The sequence below is a fragment of the Anabrus simplex genome, chromosome 5, assembly GCF_040414725.1.
Source record: "Anabrus simplex isolate iqAnaSimp1 chromosome 5, ASM4041472v1, whole genome shotgun sequence".
NCBI lineage: Eukaryota > Metazoa > Arthropoda > Insecta > Orthoptera > Tettigoniidae > Anabrus > Anabrus simplex.
Window position 1 is genome coordinate 205,495,284 of NC_090269.1, and position 26,078 is coordinate 205,521,361.

The 26,078-nt window shown below is 38.4% G+C and overlaps 1 protein-coding gene across 3 annotated transcripts in view; it reads left to right on the top strand.

Annotated features, from left to right (window-relative positions):
* Positions 1–1,711: 1,711 nt before the first annotated feature.
* Positions 1,712–26,078, top strand: part of LOC136873919 (peptidyl-prolyl cis-trans isomerase 1) — a 250,589-nt gene continuing 226,222 nt past the window's right edge. For 2 of the 3 annotated variants that reach the window (XM_067147266.2, XM_067147268.2), the window contains exons 1-2: positions 1,712–1,757; positions 15,525–15,749. In XM_067147266.2, the coding sequence (XP_067003367.1) occupies positions 15,580–15,749 (170 nt within the window). In that variant the 5' untranslated portion in view covers positions 1,712–1,757; positions 15,525–15,579. Of the gene's footprint in view, positions 1,758–5,209; positions 5,369–15,524; positions 15,750–26,078 lie in introns of those variants that run through there. The other variant, XM_067147267.2, reaches the window with a different exon arrangement.

The window sequence follows — 26,078 nt, forward strand, 5'->3', positions numbered from 1 at the left end:
TCCCTAGTGCGAGTTCTGGCACTTCGGGGCCTAGCCCCGGTTCCCGTTCGCTCGCACATAGCGTCAGGCCCACTGGTTCGCACTCCCGGCGCTGCGTGCTCCTGTCTCGGGGCTCGGCTCGTTCACCGGCTTGCCGAATGGGCAGCGGCTGCACCGGTATATGCTTACCAGAGGCTACTGACGGGGTGGTCATGGGAGTTGTCCTGGTGGTGGTGGTTGTATTGGTAGTGGTGGTAAGCGCAAAGTACGGCGTGGTGTACCCCGATACGTGAGCGTCCTGCGTCAGGTTTACGTGGAGCAGCGTAGTGGGAATATATAGCGGTATAAAAAGATCTAGAAAAGTAAGGAGGCTAAAGGCCAGCAAGTTCCAGAAACGTATTTATCACGTGTCCAATAGGTAAGTACCAGCACAGACACAACGGAGCAGGCGAAGTGCAGCGTGGATGACGTCAGAATCACGTGATGAAGGGAGCAGCGAGCGCACAGGTGAGCGGAGTAGTAGAATGCGTGGAGCAACGGCGACGAGATCGAAGAGAAAAGCAGCATGCAAGGGAGGGAATATACTTAGTATAAGCGGATATCGTAACAACCGGGCACCTGCATGTTAAGTGTATGTCGTGTTGACCACTATGTCAAATGATAATGAATGATAATGTAAGAAAAATTCCCACTAGGAAACCAGAATTTAAGTTCATCGATTGCAAATTTTAAAAACATTAGGCCATTTCGGTTGTGAAATTACCAGCGTTTCACCCCAGTGTGGCAGTGGGTTCATTGGTTGGATTGCCACACATATCCAAGACGCTGACGTCTAGTGCGCAGTTGAGACACCACTGCAAGTCTCCTTTGTAGGACAATGCAGTGACGACACACAAGGTGAATTACTATATGTAACTGCACTTGTATAAATGTCTGCGTATGGCTTTTATATAAAAATAATGCTCCCATAAGGAAACCATAATTTAATTTAATCGATTGTAAATGTTAAAAATATTCATGCTCTTTAGGCCTTTTTATTCCAGAAAAAGTTGGCACGGGCTCATCAGCTGGATTGCCATACATTTTTAAAACACTGGTGGCTAGTGCGCCTTTGGGACATCACTGCAAACCTCCCTTTGTAGGACCATGCAGTGACAGTGCAATAGGGAAAATGTGTACTTTCATTTGTATAAATGCCTGTCTCTGGCTTTATATAAAAAAATAAGTTCCCGGAAGGAAACCATAATTGAATGTAATCAATTGCAAATATGAAAGCTCTTTAGGCGTAGCCTATTCAATTGTGAAATTACCAGCGTTTCGTCTCAGTGAGACATTGGGCTCATTTATTGCATTTCCACACGTTTTCAAGATGCTGGCAGCTAGTGCGCCGTTGAGACTACTGCAAGCACACCAGCAAGCATCTTAGAATGGTGTAACAAACTAACTGATGAGTCCACTGCCACACTGGGGCGAAACGTTGGTAATATCACGATTGAATTAAAAAGGCTGAAAGAGCTTGAATGTTTTAAATAATAATAATAATAATAATAATAATAATAATAATAATAATAATAATAATAATAATAATAATAATAATAATAATTTTGTCACGCCTCATCTTTATCGAATGATTTGTAAATGACGAATTTCTCCCCGGTAAGTGTTATCTGGGCGCTGGATTGTAGATTTATCTTCCATTTTACTCTTAGACATTATTCTTATAACTTTATGAACGCACTCATGGCTATGGTCATGAGATAATGGTTATGTTTGTTAAGGTAGGTGGACTTACTTTGGTGATTAATTTAAAAGGTGGTTCTGCAAAAGATGTTTTTAAACCTGAGCTGTTGGATTAATTAACTATATATGGTCCCTGCTGACATAAATGAAATGATCTAATTTATGCTTTTGGAAGATTGTTTAATAGTTTGATTATTTCGTAGAACGGCTCAGGATATGCATTCGCCATTTTATCGAGTACTTTCTAATTTGGCCCGGCGTTGTAACTTGCCTTATTGGTGGGAAATGTTTCGACTAGTCTCTTCTTTAAGGTTCGTTGCTTGATTGTGACGTCCTGTATTTGCGTTTTCTACTGGATTTTTTGCAAGTGGTAGGACTTCTAGCTTATTTACAAGCAGATCAATCTTCGGCCCCTTTCCTTTTCCATTGATGTATTTACTGTGTGCAGATCTGCCTTTTGTGTTTCTAGTTTTTTTAAGAAGTGGCTGAACGGAATATTAAATGTTAGGCAGTGAGCCTTAAGAATCTATTTGTCGTATGATACGATTTTATTCTAGTGTAGGATCGTGTGATTTCAGTTCACTTTGCCCGTGCCATGTTTATCACTAGGTGTCTGGTTTGACCTCCCTTGGTCTGATCTTGTACTTTCAGGTCCCAGATGGTTTCGTTCGCGTACCATAGGAAATCAGTTCCCCCCCTTGATTCTGATGATGTTTCTGTTGATATTCGTAGTCTCTAATGATCAGTGTTACGTGTTACCCTAATATTTTCTTGTAAGACCAAATATTTATCATATAAAATACAAAATCATTGGAAAGGCCGGCTGCTGTAAATATATTATGAATGTTAATGTAAGTGTAATATAGGATGGATGTATGTTAGGCCCTACGTTTTCCCTATTTAAGACTACCGTCTCTTTACTGGAGGCTGGTATAAGGCAAGCCATTTCAGTGTTACAACTTAATTTTTGTTCTTAGTGGAAAATAAAATAATGTGGAGAAGTTTTGTATTCGTCGCAAGGTAGTAACTAATTTGAGCTATGAATTATTTTCCTGTTCACCGCTTGTGTCCAGTTCTTCAGTGTGTTTCATTATGGTCTGCAATGATAAGCAAGATATAGTCTTAGTTCAGAAGTTTCATTTCTTTTCTTCTTGGTTTGGTACCTAGTGGCTTTTAGGTGTTTATGGATTTTCAATAGGAGTACTGGCATAATTTAAATCACAGGATACGCATGACTAGAATTTCCTCGGAATGTTACACAATATACAATAATAAAGTTTTATTATGAATCCACCTGTTCAATACATTATAATGTTGTTACATTTAAAATAACTTCATTAGTTAAAAAGTTATATATGGGACATGTTTCGCTCCCTTACAGAGCATCATCAGCCAACCAATGTATTGAACAGGTGGATTCATAATAAAACTTTATTATTGTATATCAACAGATTTCAATACGGATTAAAACATGAAATTAGTCACTTGCAATGTTACACAATGTTTGAAGGTGAAAAAATTAAATAGAATTCCTGGTTACGGTACACGTTGTGTTAGTGAAATTTCATCCTTATTTGTGTGAAATAGATGATCATAATGGTTTTAAGCAAAAAGAGTAAATTTGGGTGATCATTTAAAAATATTTTTATTAAAACTCCAAAAAATATTTACACACCCATGTCTTGCTGCTGTCATGGGTATCTCCACTGGCACTGCGCTTCAATGCGTCGTCTTTTGTTACCTGTTGAGGTTCGGGGCTCATAAAAAAGCTCTAGCATTGTGTGTGCAAAGTCTGAATATCTTCACACTCTGCCTTACCCATTGTAGTCCAGGTCTGATTCAAAAGATTGTTGAGTATTAGGTTTTCAAAATCAGAATCAGTTACTCTCGTTTTAGCTTCAAACTATTACGACTTGGGGAAGTTATGCAAAGCAGTCTACGTTGGGTCGGGGGGGTGAGGGGAGTGTTTTGCCATTCACACAAAAACTGTAAACCACAGCAGAAATACAATCGATCCAATTGCTAGTGCCTGCATTAACCACGTTCAAGGCTACTTGTCAAGGGTAAAACGCTATGGAAGTAACAAACTGCAGACTGCGGTTACTTGAACGAATGTGATCCATGAAATATCACGGTATGATTTGTCCCAAATGGAAGATAGTGGGTATTAATTTACCCATGGACTAACATATTTTTAATGTCATAAGTAAGTGGAAATTAATACAATCTTTCTTGGAGAGCGTCTCGGAGTACAAATACTTTTATAACCTAATTAAGATTATTCCACGCCATTCTCATTTCTGAAGTAGCTATTTGTATTGCTATTGGCCAGTGTTAAGTGGCACATGATCTTCCCGTGAAGAGATTAATCATAATCCATTACCAACCGCAGCACAATAAAAGTGCAAGTAAATGTAACATGTTAAGAAAACTAGAGGCCTAGGGCCGCTTGCGGCTTCTAGCCGTCCAGATCAATGGTCTTTACCAGATCCTATCCTAACTGTCCGCACGGCAAGAATCTTGTACAGATCCTATCCTAACCGTCCACACCAATAGTGTTTCCTCACGAAACTAGAGGCCTAGGGCCGCTTCGTGGCTTCTAACCGTCCAGACCAATGGTCTTGTCCAGATCCTATCCTAACTGTCCGCATGGCAGAAATCTTGTCCAGATCCTATCCTAACCGTCCGCACGGCAAGAATCTTGTCCAGATCCTATCCTAACCGTGTGTAACAGTAATCACCATCACCAGGTATCTATTTGCTTTACGTCGCACTGACACAGATAGGTCTTATGGAGACAATGGGATAGGAGAGGCCTAGGAAGTGGAAGGAAGCGGCCGTGGCCTTAATTAAGGTACAGCCCCGGCATTTGCCTGGTGTGAAAATGGGAAACCACGGAAGACCATCTTCAGGGCTGTCGACAGTGGGGCTCGAACCCACTATCTCCCGACTACTGGATACTGGCCGCACTTAAGCGACTGCAGCTATCGAGCTTGGTCACCAGGTATCGACGCTTAGTTCCTAAATACAGAGGTTTACAGCACTGAGCTCTGGTGGAGAACATCCTTTCCGAGAAGGCCGCGAGCGAGTAAACAAACGACAGTCGTTACGCGTGTGTGAAAGTCTTGGCCCACGGGCTACAGTAATGATGAAGATAATTTCTTTTACTCAAATTTGTAAAATCTGCAGTAAATTAAGAAAAAGTACACAATATTTTACTTGTAGAGAATAATATGCATACATACTTTAGTACCTTACAACTATTTTTTTCTGCTACGTCGCAGCGCTTCCGTACGTGTTTTGTTTGTCTAACATTTTTGTGTGTGATGTCTTTCCTCACTGAAGTTGTTTGAATTAATTAGGTGTTGTTTTCTTCATGTTGCTCATTCGTTTTGTGCCCTAACTCGTTTATTATTATTGGTCCAGGGATCATGCTATTTTCCTTTCAACAAAACAGTAAATTATTTATTGGTCCAGGGATCATGCTATTTTGCTATTTGAACAGCCTGCGCTAGTCATATGGATAAAGATAATGAGAATTCACAGACATAGCACTCCCTTTCGTTGATGCTAGCCCTGGACCTCAAGAAAGAAACAAAAGACGGTACAAGCAGCGGAATGCAACACAAGGGAGCCCTGTCTACAGCCCGTAAGTACCTATACAGATTTCTCTAGTAACGACGGTATTTCTTAATTTACCGCATATTTTACACCTTATTTGAGTAAAAGCAATTATCTTCCATTTGGGACAAATATTACAGTGATATTTCATGGATTCGATTCGTTCACATAACCCATTGAGTGATAGAAATCCATGTGATGATGAGTTTGAAGAGGAAGATGTGCCTCAAAGTGTTCCAGCAGAGTTTGACTCTTGTGCAGGCAACAAACATGACAGTCTTCAGGATTTTCTGTCACAAAGTGATGTGCCAGAATCTGCCTTAAATGTGCAGTGGTTAGTGCACATTAGCAACACGTTGGTGAAATTTCATGCTTATTTGTGTCCAATAGATGATCATAATGGTTTTAAGTCAAAACAAGAGTAAATTTGGTTGATCATTTAAAAATTACTATTACTATTAAAACTTGAAAATATATTTACACACCCATGATTTGCTGCTCAAATGTTCTTTCATGCCTGGGAGTGTTCAGAAGAAAATTGCTGTCTATTTTCAAAAGACAAATTTCAGAACATAGTTTACTGGAACAATGTCAACTTTGATGTCGAAAATTTACAGGAACTGTAGCCTACTATCTGTGCACTTTTTAGCGATAGATTTACACCCTAGTGCTGAAGCGGTCGACCTCGGCAATCTTCAAGATTCGTACTGGCAATCTTTGAAACACAAACTACCTATGAATTGCTTATGCATCGCTGGGCGATGTCTGGCGTACATTTTATGTACTAGTACTGTTGTTATTTACACAGCAAAGCCAAAGTATAGAATTCACTCTAGGAATAAGAGTCGCATCGAGAAATGTTATATAGTGTTATATAATGTGTGTGTGACACAGTTGTTGGCTTAAGATAACAAAGGTTTAGAAAATTCATATCGATCGATCATATTATCGATTCAATTCAGATTTCATTTCCATTCAGTTGGCAGTACTAACGGAACCGGAAGAGCTCCCTCTTTACTCCTCAAACCCGCACACAAATCTATCGCTAAAAAGTGCGCAGATAGTATATCATTACTTCATGTACATTTATCCTAATTTTCCTATCTATATAAATAAAATAAGAGTTTTGTCTGTACATTGCTCAGAATTTGAAAAAAATGGTATTTCTGTATCGGTCATGTCCACAGTAACAAGAAAATGCACGTGTTATTTTTCCGTAATCTGTCTGTCTGTATGTATGTATGTATGTACACGCATCACGAGAAATCGGCTGAAGAGAATTTAATGAAAATTGATATGTAAAGTCGGGCGATGAACCACTACAATCTAGGCTATAAATTATTTTATTCACGCTGAGTGAAATGGTAGTTTAGGGGAAGGCCTGAAAATTAATTAATTCTCAAATATTTATGTTATTAGTGGTCATGTCTTAATGAAAATCGGTATGCAAAGTCGGGGTAATAAGTCGATATAATCTAGGCCATAAATAATTGTATTCACGCTGAGTGAAATGGCAGTTTAGGGGAGTGCCTAAAATTTAATTTTCAAATATTTATGTTATTAGTGGTCGTATCTTAATGGAAATCGGTAGACAAAGACGGGAAATAAGTCGCTACAATATAGGCTATACATATTTGTATTCACGCTGAAAAAAATGGTGGTTTAGGGGAAGGCCTAAAGTTTAATTCTCAAATATTTATTATATTAGTGGTCGTACCTTCAAGAAAATTGGTATGGAAAGTCGGGGGATAAGTCGCTATAATAATAAATCTTTATTGCAACCAATGGTCAAATAAAAGAATAGAATACATAGCACTATTCACTACAGAGACTTTTCAGAGAGTAGACTCTCTTTGGGCACTCCAAAGCGTGGTAACGGCCACAAAGTCTATTGCACCATCGACATACACAGTCACTATTCGGATCGTGAAAGCGGAGAGTAGCACAAGCCTTGTGGTGAAATCCGTGGACCGCTGCACGGGTCACCGCGTGTTTCAGTTCAAAACAACTTTGTTGCCAGTCAGTTGTAGTCATTGCGTCAGTTGTGTAGAAGTCTCCATATTTTGGTCTTTTTATACGCAGGAAGTCTTGGTATTCTGTCGTCGATTGCAGGGTCATAGAAAACCGTAGGTCTTCGATGAAAAACAGTTCTATAATCTAGGTCATCTAGGCCATCAATAATTTTATTCACACCGAGTGAAATGGTAGTTTAGTGGAAAGCCTGAAATGTAATTCTCAAATAAGTTATTTATGTTATTAGTGGTCGTATCGATAAATACTACATTTACTAACGTAACTTTAGTTATGTCGTAAGTTAGTAGTAGTTATGTAAGAAGTTATTTAATTTCCGATCACTTATGTCTTATACATTGATACCGTACTGCACATGATCACAGAGATATTCATGAATTTGAATTTTTGTTACCAAGTCCATATCAGCGCCGAGTCACGAGAAAACAGGTAAAGAGAATTTAGTGAAAATCGATACGTAAAGTCTGAGAATAAGGAACTACAGTCTACGGTATAAATAAGTTTGTAAGATGCCCTAATATCACAGAGTCGAAAGAAAACTAATGTGAAGGCCTGCAACAATATAGAAAGCTCATAAACTTTATCAACAATAACTTTAACATTGACTATTGTTTGTTGTGATGTGTTTTTTTCTTCTGCTTCCACTCAGCCCCGATAGATAGGATTACTGCAGTGTACCGAGGTTTTCTTTAATTTGTTTTACGTCGCACCGATACAGGTAGGTCTTATGGCGACGATGGGATAGGAAAGGAGTAGGGGTGTGAAGGAAGCGGCCTTGGCTTTAATTAAGTTACAGCCTGGTGTGGCTGAAAATAGGAAACCACTGAATACCATCTTCAGGGATGCCGGCAGTGGGGTTCGAATGCACTATCTCCCGGATGCAAGCTCACAGCTGCACGCCCCTAACCACACGGCCAACTCGCCTGGTCGTACCGAGTGTAACAGCCTGCCTGTATATTGGCAGGAAGTAGCTGGGGAGTTAGATAACTTTCTTCTTTAGCATGCCATTCCTTTGGTTCATACATTTTCTGATATTACTGGTACGTAACACACTGCTTCATCTTAGCATTCGAGATATTCAATCCCTACTCTGAGGCACTGATTGGAATGAGTGGTGTGCATATTTAACGGAATAATGACAGAGGAGTGTTCACAGAAGTCTGCAACCTGGTTATTCCAGCTCTGGAACTTTGGACTGTTAGATCGACACCGCATTACTGTTCGTTGAAAGTGAGAAAGTGTGCGGTTTTTCATTCGATCGAGTATTTTATATGATAGCATTGCTTTCAATCGCTGCATTCCTACTGACGTTTTTGTTATGACCTATGTTGAATTCAGTTAGGAAAACCACCAAGTCAGTATTTCTGCGAATCCTGTAGCGAAGCACGGGTACATCAGCTAGTCATCTAATAAATTTGTAAATGAATGCTGAAGTAGTGTAGATCCTGCAACGAATAAAGCAGCTGAGTTCTTAAAAATAGACTTATTTCAGTAGGTCTATAACAACATTTCATTACAACAAATTCATTTCTCAGGTCCCCAAAATTTCGTTGTATACTGGTATTTTACTATAGTGCACTTTTACCACAATTGCCCTGTTTTTCTGCGACTGCAAGCAAGCTTGTTCTGTAGCGCGAGTGTTCTTGAACTATACTGGTTATTCTTCAGTTTGTTAGTGAATATGGTAGGGAAGGTCAACAGTTGACCCCTCGCAGCCCAATACTCACTACATTCAGCTGTGCGCGGAACGACTGTCGTTTGTTTACACACTCGTGGCCTTCTCGGGATGTTGTCAGGCGGAGCTCAATGCTGCCAACCTCTCTACTGGAACTAATGAGTGAGTGGTGCTTCGATTGGTGGTGATTGTGATTATTGTTATACCTTTGGTCCGGACAGGTTCTTGCTCTGCCGTGCGGACGGTTAGGGTAGGACCTGGACAAGACCAGTGATATAGGGACAAGGAAAGGGTACAACTCAAATTTATTTAATGTATGAAAAAGAAAAATCCTGGAAAATCCCCTTCAAAAATATATGAAGAAATTTTCTGTGTGAAAATCTGTACAATTTTAGGAGACCTAAGGAAAATGGAATCATTAGAGTATGAAAGTGTTACTTAGCAAACACACAGAAAACATTAGAGTGATTCCTATTGGAATGGGCTGGAGAGGATTAATATGCAGTGTAACATTTGTTCGTATCAAAGAAAATTCCCCAAATACTATTTTTCGATAGATGGATTGAAATAGGAACACAGTAAGCTTAAATTATTGGTTTCCCTTGCATAAAATGGTCCCTTGCAATCCTGGTTTAGGCACGATTTATTGTATTTTCCATTTTATTCACTGTAAAATTAAAGTTACAGTATGTCATCCAATGTGCCCTTTTACCCGACTGCCATTTCAGTGGGATTCACTGAGCGAGTTGGCCGTGCGGTTAGGGGTGCGGAGCTGTGAGCTTGCATTTGCGGGTAGTGGGTTTCAACCCCACTATCGGCAGCCTTGAAGATGGTAAATGCTGGGGCTGTGCCTTCAGGGCACGACCGTTTCCTTTCCACTCTTAGCCCTTTCCTATCCCATTGTCGCCGTAAGAGCTATCTTGTGTCGGTGTGATGTAAAACCAATTGAAAAAAAAAAAAGGAAAAAATCAATGGGATTCAGTACACAGAGGTATGGAGGCAACCTGCAAACAATTTGCTTCGTGTTCTTCAGCAGTCGAGCCCACCTTATGGTACTGAACAGATCTTGCACAGAATTTGACACCGTGTAGCTCTCCTTTAGGATAATCGTCTGCTTAAGAGAGGTTTTTATTGCCATTCCTGAATATCTAATATCTTCCATAGACATTTTGGAAGTGGGGATAGTTTCCTTTTTCCCTGGGATGCACTGCCATAATAACGACTATTCCTTATTCAATGTTGGCTGACAGTAGTAGGCAGAATATTTCTTTTTTTTTGTTAAGTAAACACATTTCACTTTTTTTACAAAGCTAATCTTATCACTGGCAAGCAGAAGTATGAATTATGGTTCTCAAGCAGCAGGTCCAATGGATAGTTCTGTCATAAAGGCATCTTTGCAGTAGATGGCTTTTATTTTTTTGTTCTTCCAGACCTTTGACAAGTATGTCCTACATTCATCGAAATACATAATATTTTTTCTCTTTTCCTCAAATTGTTTAATTTTCCATAATGGTGAGTGTTGCCACATTGTAATATCGTTTCTTTCGACCATCACGTTACATTCTCATGTTTAGACCTGTATTGAAATTTGCTATAATTTGCATACAAATTTTTATTTTTCTATTCCACCTGTCCAATACAATTGATTTTGTGCTGTTAGAAATTAATTTTACTACAACATTACATTAAAAGGGACATGTTTCGCTCGGTTTCTGAGCATCCTCAACCTTTGTAACTTGTCTCAAGGTTAAGACCTGTCATTGTTACTTTGCTTATAACCAATTTGTACAATTATGAGTCTAAAAACTAAGTGGTAAAATATGTGAACATAGGCATTTGTAAACACAATGGACAGTTTAACAATTTAAAATGACAGTGCTAAACTTGGGATAGACATTGATTCTAAATACGGACGTCCAAAACACAGCAGTATCCTCACAGTAATGAGATTGGCTAAAATTCCCAAGTTCGTTGTTGGGTTTTATAAACAATTGTTAGTTGACATTAAAATTTGAGTCATAAATCCTGTTGAATCTCAATAATATCTAAAGCTTGAAGTCTTAATATGCGTGTTAAAGGGGTTGGAAATATTCCGCATCATGTATTGGTTGAGGCATGCTTCTGTAATTTATTAATGGTAAACAGTAAAATACAACATGTTGGTAGTTTCCTCGAACTGGTCTTGATTTGACGAGCAAACTTCATATTGTAAGCAGTTCATTTTTATGAGTGCTTTGTCAAAAGGGACGTCAATCTGAATAACTTGAAATGTTGGTATATTATCCTTATTCACAATCTTTAATTGTTGGTGCGTCTGTAACAAAGGAAATTATGTGATAATGTTGTGTGTTATTGTGCTTTCCTCTCACCAATTTTAATGATTTTTTATCCTTTTGTGATCCATTGCTATCACTGAACGTTTACAAGTTGAGTACACAAAGTCAGTGTTGAATTATTTGGCTGAGGAGGAGGTCAGTGTTCTCCCCTGCCCAGGGAACCTGCCAGATCTTAACCCCATTGAAAATCTATTGGCTATAATTAAGATGAAACTGAAAAGGAGTAACATCACTACCGAGCAAGCCTCTTACCAAGATCTGGACTCATAATCCAGAAATAACAACAAACTGTACAAATTTGGTAAATAGTATGCCTCAAAGACTCCAGTCTGTTATCAAACACAAAGGAATGCATACCAAGTACTGATCATTGTGTAGGATTAATTATTTAATTTTTAATTATTTCATTTTATGTAAATAAGGACTGATGAGTTGCAAAATTGATGTTGTGTTTAATAATGTGGCCACCCTCTGTATGAGTGAGTGTGACGCAGAATGTGAATCCTGTGGGCAGCGTGTTACGGCAGTGCGGAACTTCCCAGTCACCTGCTCGCAAGAATGCCGTTAACGCAACATATTTTACTACCAGCTTCGTGTGAATCCTTTTGAAATTTTAAACGAATGATATAGCAGCATGAAAGGGTGTACTTAGTTTCCAAATTCCTTCGTTGAATAAGTAATTTTGTTTTATTTTAAATTTCTTTTCCACTTAATTTGTTCAGAGAGGATGATTATCTAGTTGTACTTCCTCTTAAAACAAAAATCACCACCACAAGCTGATGAAAATTCAGGAGGAACAGTTACACAAGATGGCATTTGTGATGGATTTTCAGGACCTTATATTTGAGTATCAAGAACACAACATGAGATTTTAACAACTATCTTCTGTTGTTCTTCTTGTTTCGTTTTGTCCAACTAAGGACCACGTCATTTCAGCTGTTTCCTTTGATCTTTAATATTGGTCCAGTATTCCTTCATTCATAGACTGTGTTGGTCCTTTTGCTCTTTCGTCCATGCCTTTCCAGTTTTCAGCTTCAGCTTTGGCTTTGGTTGGAAACTCTGATGTTCTTGGAGTTTTTTCTTAAGTGGGTTACGCTCCTGTATATCTTCATATGAAATCCCAGTCTTCTGCTGATCTTTCTGTACCTCACTGAACCATGCCCCCTTTACCTATTTCTCTCAAAGGAAAGTGAAAATGCGGTTGGTTAACCGTGTTGACTTCATTCATGCCATGTGTTCATAAAAAATAATATTCCTTTTTCTGCATCACGTCTGTTATTTTCTCAATGCGAGTACAACTATTGGTTGTGCTGTCTCTTAAACTCTCAATTGTCTTTGACTAGACCTAAGATTTTCCTCAAAATCTTTCTTTCCTTAGCCTCCAATTTCTCCACCATGCCTTTTTCTCTTTACAAAGGAAAAAGTTAAATGTATCCTAATTCAACATAAAACATAATTCCATCATTTGATGGCGCAAACAGCCCAAGTTTCTCACACATCGTTTTTTTTCCATTACAGATTGGAACTTCATTGACGGTTTCCACTCTGGTCGCTTACAGTTTGCCATGCACTTGCTACTTCTCTAACACAGCTTCTCAATTTTGTCAAACAAAACTTAATTTCCATACCAGATACAAATAAAAAAAATACGCAGTTAGATGCAATCATTATTCAGCCTTCAGAAAACACGTATATGACTCACCAGTTCAGAGACTTCAACACAGATCTAAAAATTTTACACATCAAAATAATAATAATAATAATCATAATAATAATAATAAACTATAAGTACAGTTCTAGTAAAGGCGTTGACTTCAAGAAATTACCAGTAAACTAGCCAGCCCATTAAGTACTCATTAATAACCTGTACATAATTTACAAAACAATTAAAATACTCTAATAATAATAATAATAATAATAATAATAATAATAATAATAATAATAATAATAATAATAATAATAATAACAACAACAACAACTATCAAGGTTTCAAAATGGCATCAACTTCCAGAAGACGGAAAGGACCTTTGTCTGAAGAGCATAAACAGGCACTCGTTGCTGGGCTCAGAAGATACTGGCAGGAAGTCAAGGCCAGAACAAGAACAAGACCTAGACACTAAAATGAAGTTGGTTGTTACCACGCAGTCCATAGAGGCTCAACTCGATGTATTAAAAAAAAAACAGTAATAGTAATGAAACTAAAGTACAGTTCAGTTGGACTTTTGCCAACGACAGAGTATACCTCCTCGCATTCGCTGCTAGACTAGTAAGGATTGAGGAAGCACTGTTGGAGTCCTTCATCAGGATAAGTTCGGAATTTGTGGATTTAAACAGAATTTAAACATAAGTGACTATATATTTCTAAATATTTTTGAGTATGATAGAATCTGATGATCTTCTTTCAAGAACAAAACATGTCATTCTATTTTTAATTAAGTTGTTTCTGTTTCAAGTATGATTCTGTTATATATCTTCTTTTCAGGTACTGTAGTTTCAGAATTTTATTTATTCATAAATTAGTTTTGACAGACTGACGAACCTAGCAGTTATAAATTGACTGATTCGAAACTGATAAGGGATGGCTTGAAATATGACCAAAAAAATATCCATTATTGTGTTATATTTAACTCCCATCTCTAATAGCAACATAATTAAATGAAAATATAGATGACATATTAACAATTACAGGAATATAGGATATTAGAAGAAATTACATCAAAACAGGAAATTTAATGATATTGGAAGAAAAATGCTAGGAAAAAAAAAAAAAAAAAGACACGATAGTTAAATATTACTACGAGTAGTATAACATAATAATTACACTCAAACCTATATGAATTCATACAAAATTCAAGTTAAGATGTTCCATTACATGTAGCATAACATAATTACAACATTGTTCCTTATTTACTTCTGTCTTATGAGCTAAAACAGGGTCTGGAAACTCATAAAATGTAGAGGGAAAATCACATTCAGATTGACTGGTAGCAGCCACTATATACCCATGTTGTGTTGTATGTGTGCTTTATGACCTTAAAAAAAGAAAGGGAATATTCAAACGTGTTTTCTCTAGTTTATGTACACTTACAGAGTGCAACATTTAATGGAAACACTAAAGAATTTGTGGGTCTACTCAACTATGTTTGGAATAGTGTTCACCCCTGAAAAACTCCTTCAAACTCTTCATTTGTACTGTATATGAATTATAATTTCATGTTTGCTTTGTTACATGTAAGCGCAACGACTTTTAAGAAACATGATCGTAAGTGCATATTACCAATGAGTGGACTGTAACAGCTTAGGCTTTCACAGCTGATGTCGCAAATGATGGGTCAAATTACATTCAGTAATACATGTACAGTATATTGCTTATTTCTTTCTTGTGAAACATTTGAATTTTTTTGTGTCCATATATAATTTGTTCCTAAGCATATTTTTTAAAAGTATTGTATACCTAGGTAAAGAAGTTTGCCACTGGGTGAAAAATTGCTTTTGCAGGCATATTTATGCTATTTTGTCTTCTGAGCCCCAATATGTAAGCCCTCAGTCTATTCTCCCTGGGCAGTTTCGGGAATTTTTGAGTTGATTGGGCCAGCCTCGTGATGTAGGGGTAACATGCTTGCCTCTTACCTGGAGGTGCCGGGTTTGATTCCTGGGCCGTCAGGGATTTTTACCAGGATCTGTGGGCTGATTCTTAGGGCTCCACTCAGGCTACTTGAGGAGCAGTCTGACAGTGAGATAGAGGCCCTTGTCTAGAAAGTCGAGGATAACGGTGGAGACAATTCATCGTGCTGACCACATGTCACCTTTTAATCTGCAGGACTTCGGACTGAGCAGCAGTCACTTGGTAGGCCTTGATCCTTCGGGGCTTTTGTGCCATGGGGTTTGGTTTGGGGTTCTTGTGGGTATCGGGGATCTCTGGTATCGAGTTTCTGAGGTGCATGGAAGTGTATCATTAATAAATTGTAGTCTATTTTCTTCTCTGTTCATGAACTTCCATTTATGTTGATGTAAAAGGATTTTTGAAATGTAGAATATTTCTTGTTTATTGCTGGTGAGATGGACAGCTATTACCCATTAACTCAAAATTTTATGCCACTTATTTTGGATTTTAAGTTTTGAATTTGTCTCTCTTATTACAGGCTAACGTGAATATCATTCTCTAACAACAAAGTAGTTAAGACGACGTGGTCCAGTATGGAGCCCACATTCAATGCCGAGCTGATAACTCGGTGTCTCAACTTCCATGGTCAGCAGTTACAGAGATTATGGGAGAGTGAAAGAGGAGAAGCAGATCTGAGCAAACATGGTGTTGATGCAAAGGAGCTGGATTTCTCTGTTTACCAACAGAGACAGAAACATTTAAGGTAATTACTGATGCTTTGTAGTTTTTCACATTGAGAGTATTTTGGTAAGTGACCTGGAATGTGTTTTGTACATAATGTTAGAAGGAAGTTTAATAAATATGTTACCGGATGAGTTGGTTGTGTGATTAGGGGCACGCAGCTATGAGCTTGCACCCGGGAGATAGTGTTGTCTGTTTAACGATTATACTTCTGTTATAAATGAGCTGAGTAAAGAAAATAATACAGTGAAGCCTCGTTAGTACGTTTCTGCAAGGGAAGATGAAAAAAATCGTGTTAAGGGGGAAAATGTACTATCGAATATCCCATTAAAAACTATCCAGCAGGGAGATGGTATCACTTTACACATTAGTACATTTTACATTGTATGTGTAGTGTTTACAGGAGAGCACTAAAAAGTGTGAAAAAGTCGAGAGAACAAATATCAATAATTCTCTACTGGAGCCTACTAAAGTAACAAGAGACCAGTGTTGCCAACTTATATTTTCAAGATCCGCTAAATACTACTAAAATTCCGCCAAGAAATCCGATCTCAAATAATGGGCAATAATAATTGTTATGGAGTTCTCCGTGGTAGTTAGAGGTGAAAGAAGGTGCTGGGATGAGCAGGTCTCAACTTACGAAATTAAAGTAAATTTAAAATTCAACAAGGTTATATTTCCTTTTCAAGATCAAGAAATAACAAGTATAACAGGAACTTAGTTATATAGCAACAAAATAAGAATGTACAATTACAGTTTATTAATGTATTTTGGGCTTGGAGTTCCAGAAAAACAATCCCTGAGCAATGAGCCCAACTTTACTTATACACAAGTTTTAACAAAGGGGCAGAAAACCCCAATCATGCCCAGGAGCACTCGCTCCCTATTACTCAGTAAAGCCTGCTCGAGGCACACAGAAACCAAATTTAAGAACGAGCAACCCGCTCTCAAAGTTCAAGCCTATCAAAGGCCACACCAAACTCCACCTTCAAGCTGTCCTCCAAGCACATGAAAACAGGGGTAAAAATACCCAACCTACTGAGGCTTATTCAATAAAGAAACAGGACAATTACATGGCCCCCAAAATACCAACTTGAGAGGAGGCGTAACTGCACTCCTAATACACTTCTTTAAAACCTATTTGGCACTAGGCCACTTATGCAAGGGCTAATCCCATACTACGGAGGTGACACGATTGAAAAATGTTATGACATTTCGAGTAGAAGGGAAACTGTTATAAAAATGTAGTCACCTCAAAACAAAATGAATGGGAGCTCAAGAGGGTTAGGCACTCTCTATCCCAATTTATAGTTAAGGAAACAGAATTTATACCAAGTGTCTTTTACATTTTAAATATAGGTTACATGAGGAAAGTTTCGAACCCGCCCCGAGGGTTAAACTGCTGAGCTAGCAAGAAAATAAGTTATAAAACGGCCATTGCCTGATGGTTGAACTGCTGCCCGAAGAAAGAGGCGCTTCCCGCCCCCTGCTACATAATCACACAAAGAAAGATGTTACTGAAGTCGCGAGGAGACCAGAAAATCAGCAGTTTATATACCCTCGTGGAAGATTCGAGACGTTTCATGAATGATTACAACCCGCCCACAAAATTTTATTGGATAACAGCAAAAACTAATACACCAGACGAAGAAGAAACACCTTATTGGTGGAAAATTAATTACAGAAATTCCTGATTGGCTACATACAAAACAGGCGGAAAGAAAGGATTATATTGCCAACTCTCAAACCACAGAACAAAATTTAGCAAAAACAAAACTTATGAATGTTAAATTTCTTCCGGATTGTTCATTCCTTTACACCAGAGAGCATTATCAGTTTTGGTAGAGACATCTGTTAGAGAATGTTCAAAGTTCTTGCTATGGAGCAGACAAACGAATCAAAATTGACGTAGTTCAGAACACTTCAAAATTTACCGTAGAGACATCTTCTGAGAAACTTTAGAATTAACATGGTTGTTAAAGTTCAGGCTTCCTCCAGTACAGGAGTTCCAACAGGCGCAATGTTTGAATTAGCGGCGCGGAGGTGTACTGCCTGGTACAGTAATAATAATAATAATAATAATAATAATAATAATAATAATAATAATAATAATGAAATGGCGTATGGCTTTTAGTGCCGGGAGTGTTCCAGGACATGTTCGGCTCGCCAGGGGCAGGTTTCTTGATTTGACCCCCCCGCGTCATGATGAAGACGAAATGATGATGAAGACGACACATACACCCAGCCCCGTGTCAGCGAAATTAATCAATGATGGTAAAATTCCCGACCATGCCGGGAATTGAACCCGGGACCCCTGTGACCAAAGGCCAGCATGCTAACCGTTTAGCCATGGAGTCGGAAATAATAATAATAATAATAATAATAATAATAATAATAATAATCTGATCTGTGAGTTTCACTGGGATTAACCCCTGCCTGCGAACCGGCGAGCTAAAATTTGTAGGCGTTTTACTGCCGGGTGCAAAGTAGGTGAATCCCCTACCTCAAGGGCGAGACACAGAACAGGCCAGTTCATTAAACAGTTTTCCTTCATAGCATAAATATAAATGCTACTCTCATAGTTTCATTATCTGTCGTCATTCGTCAACTAAGAGATAAGTACTCATTCCCCACGCATTACAGATTTAGGATACCGTGATCTCATAACATCAAATCCAAATAACATGTTTTCCTCATGTGACTGCTAGCTCCTGACAAGAAATACGAAATAGCTCAGAGACAGACTGGAGTACAAATTAATAAAAAACGTAAAATAGATAAAACGCTAAATTCCGCCAAAAAATCCGCTGTCCGCTAAATGATATATTTCTCCGGCGACAGTCTTCTAATTCCGCCAAATGTAGCGGAAAATCCGCTAAGTTGGTAACACTGCAAGAGACTATCAAAAGATGTGAAAAACACTGAAGAATAGATATGACATTCTTTTGCCCTTGGGCTCATAGAAGTAGCTACAGTACCTATGGCCAACTCCAGGCGTCGTGTGTGTACATTTGTACGTTTCTTTCTAACATATATATAAAATTTACCATCTAAACAAATTGAGATTTATGCATAATAACGCCTAGATGTTACTTAACAACCTCCACATATTTCAAAGTTGCAAACCTGATGTGTGCGATTTTAAACGTAGTGATCGGTGCTTACATGGAACGGACTTAACATACCTTTACTTTACTTTTTTTTCCTTTCTAAATTTTGCGAATTATGGTAACTTTTATTGATAATGTCAATATATTGTTTACAAGAAGGACAAAGGTACATTTTGCAAAATAAACCAAATGTGTAAGTTGCGTAATGTCTGCGTAATATAGTTAAAGGCGACAGCGTCGCAGAATTACACGCGATGCAGTGCTATGGCGACATGGCATGATGGGCTAATAAATCTTAAACTCCGCATCAAATACGATCACTGAATGATAAAATATCTATTAAATATTGCAGTAAGTAATAATAAAGAAAGAGCGTGATGGCGCAGTGGTCAAGCTGCTTGGAGCCATCAAGACGCATTAGGTTCGAGTCCTGATTAATGCATGTGTGATTTTCGAGGTGAAAGTCTCATCCGGTGGTTTGGGTTTCGCGTAAAAAATGAGGTCCCGTGGTTTATGATACTGAGATTATCAGTCACATAAAACTGCAAGCTTCATTTCTCCTCCTTCTCATAATAATAATGTTTATAACTACCGATACTGGTACTAACATGTGGCCTACGTAATAAAGTGTTTTTATGAATTGTCACACATTTATTTAACACTAATAACAGTGAATGTAATGGAGCCTCTGTGGCTCAGGCGGCAGCGTGTCGGCCTTTCACCTCTGGATAGCGTGGTTCAAATCCCGGTCACTCCATGTGAGATTTGTGCTGGACAAAGAGGAGGTGGGACAGGTTTTTCTCCGGGTACTACTGTTTTCCCTGTCATCTTTCATTCCAGCAACACTCTCCATTCTCATTTCATAGCATCTATCAGTCATTAATAAATCACTTTGGGAGTGGTGACCCCATCGTACTAATAGCCTATATCTGCTTCATTCATTACATCCCTGACCCGGTCATTGACTGGAAAACAGGTTGTAGGTTTTCATTCAACAGTGAATGTAAAATGAACTAATTATTTTAAAATAACTGAATATTCAACGCTTAAGTAGTCTACAGTTTGAATGAAAGGTTGGTCCGGAAAAAATCATAAAATAAAAAAAAAAGCCATCTTTTCTCATTCTGCTTCTGGTACAGACACATCAAAATACCACTTCCCAGGAGTTAAACGAGTCACTGGTAATTTTCTTTTCATTTCACTTACATTTAAAAAGCGCTTGTCTTTCATCAGTGGTTTCATCAGTGGTTCACAAAACAGTTCAGCTTCATCGTTGCACTTGCCAAACTTGGTTACAAAATAAATATCACTATATGGTAGTCATATTTTGAATGTTTCTTTCCACTGTATTTTCCAAGTACGAAGTCACCCACTTCAAAAGCCGTATCACGGGGTGGATTTTTGTCATCTGCTTCGATCTTGTAGTCTGGATGCAGAGAGTGTGTGGTGGTAGTTTCAGAATAATATTTTCTTGCCTGATCTATATATTTTTGAATTGCTCCACATAATGAATATCGCGTGTTCCTGGTAGTGCACAGAAATGCACTTTGGTCGAAGTCCACAAAAAGAAGACTGACCGATTGCGTGATGTGGCTATTCTTGTTTCGAAACTTTATATGCGTCTTGCATTGTGACGCTAATGAATCCTTTCTGTCTTTTTAAAAAAAAATTTGTCCAGAATTGTCCTTTATGGAGATAGATCTCTTGCTTGAAGGGATGGCCAAGTGATATCATCTTTATTGAGAAATTTAAGAATTAATGTAATGTAATGCGGAGGTAGATGAACTTACACCAAATTTTACACTCAGCGCAGAAACAATTTCCCGTTCCTTCCACGAACTCACTGGTAAAGCATGCTCCGAACGCTTTACAGCTTTCCCCAATGTTTACTTGCATTTATAAGAAGACGTTGGTGTACTCTGCTGTGCAATCGATGTTGATGGTTGTTTTGTTGGCCTTGTAGAACAGGAAGTATCTGTTGATAAGCCCTGAAGTTTTTCTGAGCTCCGAGTTTCTTCAACGATTCTTGTACGTGTTGGCAGCGTACGCGTGACTGGGCAGGTGTCATTTTTGTTCTCGCGATACCGTTTACAATGTTCCTTGTGAGTAAGCGGCATTATTAAATATCACCTCAGTGTGAACACCAATTGCTATTCTTAAATACGTCCTTTACAAGTGAGTGTGATGCAGAAACTGAATCCTGTGGGTAGCGTGTTGTGGCAGCGTGGAACTTCCCGGTCGCCTGCTTGCAAGAACGCCGTAAACACGCGACGTATTTTACCATCAGCTTTTTATGAATCCATTTTAAATTTTAAATGAATGATACAGCAGTTTGAAAGGGTGCGCAGTATTGGCTTTGCATACCAAGTTTTATTCAAGTCTAGCCACACACTTTTCGACTACAGACATTTTTCTACCTTTTTCGTTGCGTGTTTACACGGCCTGGTATTCTTTGCTTTATTACACCTTTTATAAACTGTTAATCACCTAAATAAGTACTTTGCTGCATAGAGAAAGAGCATCAGAATTAACATATACTATAATTATTTTCATAACTTTCATCATAATAAACAGGAATTCCTAAAACTATTGAGAAATATCAAATGAAGTTAGCCCCTACATAAAGGTTTAATTAAGCACACAATTAAAAACTGAAAGACATTAACAAATTAATACATGTCATAAAATTAATAAAATGTCACGTTTTGTGTATCATAAAAACAGATTGTTGTGTTTTATTTTAAACTTTACTTTTTCCTACTTGGGGGGACTATTCTCTGGAATCAGCCCTACGTATTATAGCAGGTCACTTTCTTCCTAAAACAGTTGTATAATAAATTGTTAGTTGAAGCCTTAGGTTTCTGACCAGTGGGTAATTAAACACTTTTCTGGTCACTTTGTTCGAGCATGAGTGTCTTGTGAGGTTATACCCGCCATATGTGATTAAGCGCCTTCGGCAGCAATCTTGAACACGAAACTTCGGCAGTACTTGGCATTGATTCGGACAGACTCGCCGGTGAATAATAAAAATGTGCCAACTGTCAAACTAGCAGTATGTATTTTTGTGTGAATGGTACAGGGCTTTACTCTTGCCTGCATCTTTACATAACTTTTTAATGGGATAGGACTACACTTTACAAGTAAAAGTATTTATAAAATCCTCCTTATCAATACATATCAACTCATCTGCTAGATACAGCCGTCAATACGGACTGAGATTTATAACTTGCAATAGGCCTACAGTATATGGAAGCCTTATTACTTAACGACACCCACAAATGACTTGTCCAAGATCTGCTCCTGCTGCACGATGTACTTATTTTAACTTTAGGCGTACCACACTGATTTAAGTCATCTTATCACAAGAACGGTTATTGGCATTACCTTCAGTTTAATGTGTTGAATGGTAAAAGAGAAGTGAAAGAGAAGCCTGACAGTCTACTTATGGATTAATAGGTTAATCGTGAGAAGTTCAGTAGCACGGTACATACGGTATCTGTCTTGTGATAGCCTAGCTGTGGGTAAGAAAAGGGTCGTGAAACCACTCGCTAATGAAGAAAAATTAAAATCCAGATCTTAAACGTGTAGAGTTGGCGCGAACATTAAAACTAGCACCTTATGCTTTAAACACTTGTGGGCAACTGAGATAAAATTGAAAATGCGTATAAGCAAATTAGAAACAGAAAAAGAAAACACGTGCGAAGGAAAGTTTACTAATTTGGAAAGAATGATTTCTAATAAATTGCTAACTTCTGATTGGAATGTGAAATAGGCTACAAGCACACTGGATATTCAACAATCTCGCTGACAGCAAAGACCTTTCCATAGAACAAAGAACATAGAACAAAAAATAAACCACTTTTGCCTTTGAGAAAATCAAATGATCATAGATATGTCTCTCGGTCACGACCATCCACCAGGGGCGTGAAAATTGAATTCAGCGCTCCTAGCTGCAGTGGAATCTATTACTGTGCTTTAACTTAGCACTGTCCTGTCTTGTTCTAGTGTTAAGTCTTTGCTGCCAATCAGTGATGCAAAACTCAACTTTACTGAACCTAATAGCTTGTCCTTTGAAGGTGCAATATACTCTGTGTTCAAGAACTCAAGGTTATTCCGTCTTTATCGCGTTACATTTTCCGACCAACCCGTGGCGAGGGCTCTTATCTCTGTTGGAAATCATATTCAATACACAAGGGATGACGAACATTTTCAGGTCTGCGGAATATATGATCGTACTAAGCGGTAAAGGCAAACAAATTGACAACGTGCTAAGCGGGAAAACGTGTTAATGAGGAACGTACTAAGGAGGTTTCACTGTAGTTATGGGTATCTTGTCTAGCCTAGAGTGGCTGCAAAATATTACTCTAATGTCATACATACATACATACATACATACATACATTATCATTATAGACTGTTGTGCCTTTCAGCATTCAGTCTGCAAGCCTCTGTGAATTTACTATATGAAGCCACAATCCTCTATTTGCAACTAGTGCTGTGGCCTCATTTAGTTCTAAACCTCTTATCTGTAAATCGTTAGAAATCGAAACTGCTCCTTCTTAACACAAATTCAGTATTTTTGATATCGTACATGATTATGTTAGCGAGATCAAAACAGATGTTGCTCCTTACATTAAAAATAAAAAAAGAAAGCCATGGGAGGTCTTGGGATTGCCTATTAATGTTTAGGTCCTAATGTAAGACTGGGAATTTTACGTTTTTGTGTTAAAATACCAAAAACCGCAGTCGTTTTATTTGCGCACGTTACGTTTTAAACGGTTGGTATCATTTCAAACTCGTATTGACATGTGCAGAGAGCGCGCTCTCCTGATGACCTCAAGGTCATGATTAACCGTAATTTCTGAAATTTTCAAATTTCTTTTATCTTTCCAATTTGATTGGATTTGTGACGCGCGGAATTGAATATAATGCATTCGAGAACTTTTAAGAATTGATACTTACATTCAAAACCATGTTTTCAAGTTCAGCATAACCTTTAAAAATCGATGTAGGCCTAATTTGCGCGGCACGAGATTTCCAGAAACTGACTACGAACAGTATACTGGAGACCAAATTACAATGAAAGATTAAGAAATGAACGGATTTTGCCATCATTTTGGGTGCTTTTGTATCTAATGTGCTTTATTTTATTAGATGAGAGAATTAAAAACTACTTGTGGTCGATTGTAGTTTAGCTTGGCGTTATTAGATTTTTCAAAGAGTTGGCTAGCCTAATCAAAGTTGCTGAACTGTAAGATGTTTTCACGGGAAACTGACGAAGATTCCCCTGTAAAATTGAATATGAAGTATCGAGATTTTGAACTCGCGTACCGGTAATTAATGTGGTTTCGTGGTCTAACATGCCCGCCTCTCATCCAGAGGGCCCGATTTCGATTGCGACCAGGTCAGGCAATTTTACCTGGATATAAGTCTGGTTCCAGTTCCACTCAGCCTACGTGATTACCTTTAATTGTGGAGCTATCTAATGGTGAGATGGCGACTCCGATCTACAGAGCCAGGAATATCGGCCGAGAGGATTTGTGGCACTGACCATGCGCACCTCGTAATCTGCAGGCCTTCGGGCTGAGCAGCGGTCGCTTGGCAGGCAAAGTCCCACTGGGGCTGTAGTTTGGTTTGGTTTAGGAGTTTTTGTAAGATTATAATTATACATATTTCATTTTTGTGATGTTTAGCCATATTGTTGATGATTTTAATTCATTCCCGGATTTTCCGTTTTCCCATATTGTACGTTTTATTTTCATGGTCCCTCGAAAAACGGAGAATCGAGGTTTCACTGTATTCGTCTAAAATTACGCTTATTTTAAAAATTTCAGATCTCTGCATGCCATGGATTTGGCTGGGCGTCGCACACATGCACACAGACAAATGCTTCCAGATATTGTTATGAGTGTTGTGTTGGTAGTTGGTTGACACGTTAATGTGGCCGCCGTCTTCTTTTACTTCGAGTCAGTTCAAGCTGGCAGTTCATTAGCGTGTGTGTATAATGTGCATATAATTTGTAAATAAAACAGTGTACACAATTGACAGGATCTCCTGTGTGTGTCTTGTGATTATATAACTAGCAACCGTGTGTACAGGACGTGAGAATAATTTTCGGTAGTGAATAAGAGTGTAAGTGGATAGCAGTATAATATGAAAGTGATCCTGGGAAATATGTCTGTAAAACATCTTCAAGACAAACTTGCAAAACAAAATCTTCCGACGAACGGCGGTAAGAGAACATTGAAGACACTGTTACAAGAAGACCTCATGAAAAATGGTGAAGATCTCGAAAGGTTTTTTTATCGACGTGGACGAACAACCGGACTCATCATTGGAGGATGAAGTAAATATGACCACAACCTGTTCCAACTTAATGAGCATGATACAGACACTCAATAGTAAGATCTCCGAAGGTATTTCCACCTTAACAGAACAGATTTCACAAGTTAATTCTGCCTTAACGGAACAGCTTTCGTACATAGATGACAACATTTCTCAGGCTAATACAGTTTTAACCAGACAAATATCTCAAGTGTACGTGTAGGTTTATAAAGTAGAACAGTGCCTACAATCGAAAATTTCAACCATAGATGGTAAAATTTCGCCGATCAATTCCCAAATTAGCGACGCCACCAATCAGTTAACACAGCAGATATCGGATATCAGGTCAAAACAGGGGCAGGTTGATAGTGGAAGGAGACATTTCGAACCTCAAGGAGGAGGTGGAAATCCAGGTTTCGGGCATCAAACAACAGGCTGAAGGGAGAATTTCTACAGTCGAGGGAAATTTTGGAAGTCGTATCTCTGACGTTGAGGGAAATTTTGGGAGCCGTATTTCTGCCATTGAAGGAACATTAGAAAACTGGATTTCGACCATCAGGGGAGATATTCAGAATATGAGAGGGACCATTCTTCACGCAGTGGAACATAGATTAAATCGAACAGGACCTCACACAACGCCTTCAACCCCATCAATACCTAACCGGCAATACAGGCCACCTATAGGTGAGCCGGCGTAAGGTTGCACATGACAGCTGCGCACAATATTGGTAACACTGCAGTGGCGCACGAAGCGATGTTGCCGCTGTAACAGCTGATTGCACGACACGTGTTTTTAAAAACATGGGAGAAATGTTTTTAATGTCATCGCGATGATACACAATACAAATGAAATCTGCCGACAAAAATTGAACTTTCAACTCACCGATTATTCATCACACAAAATTATACGAGATAAA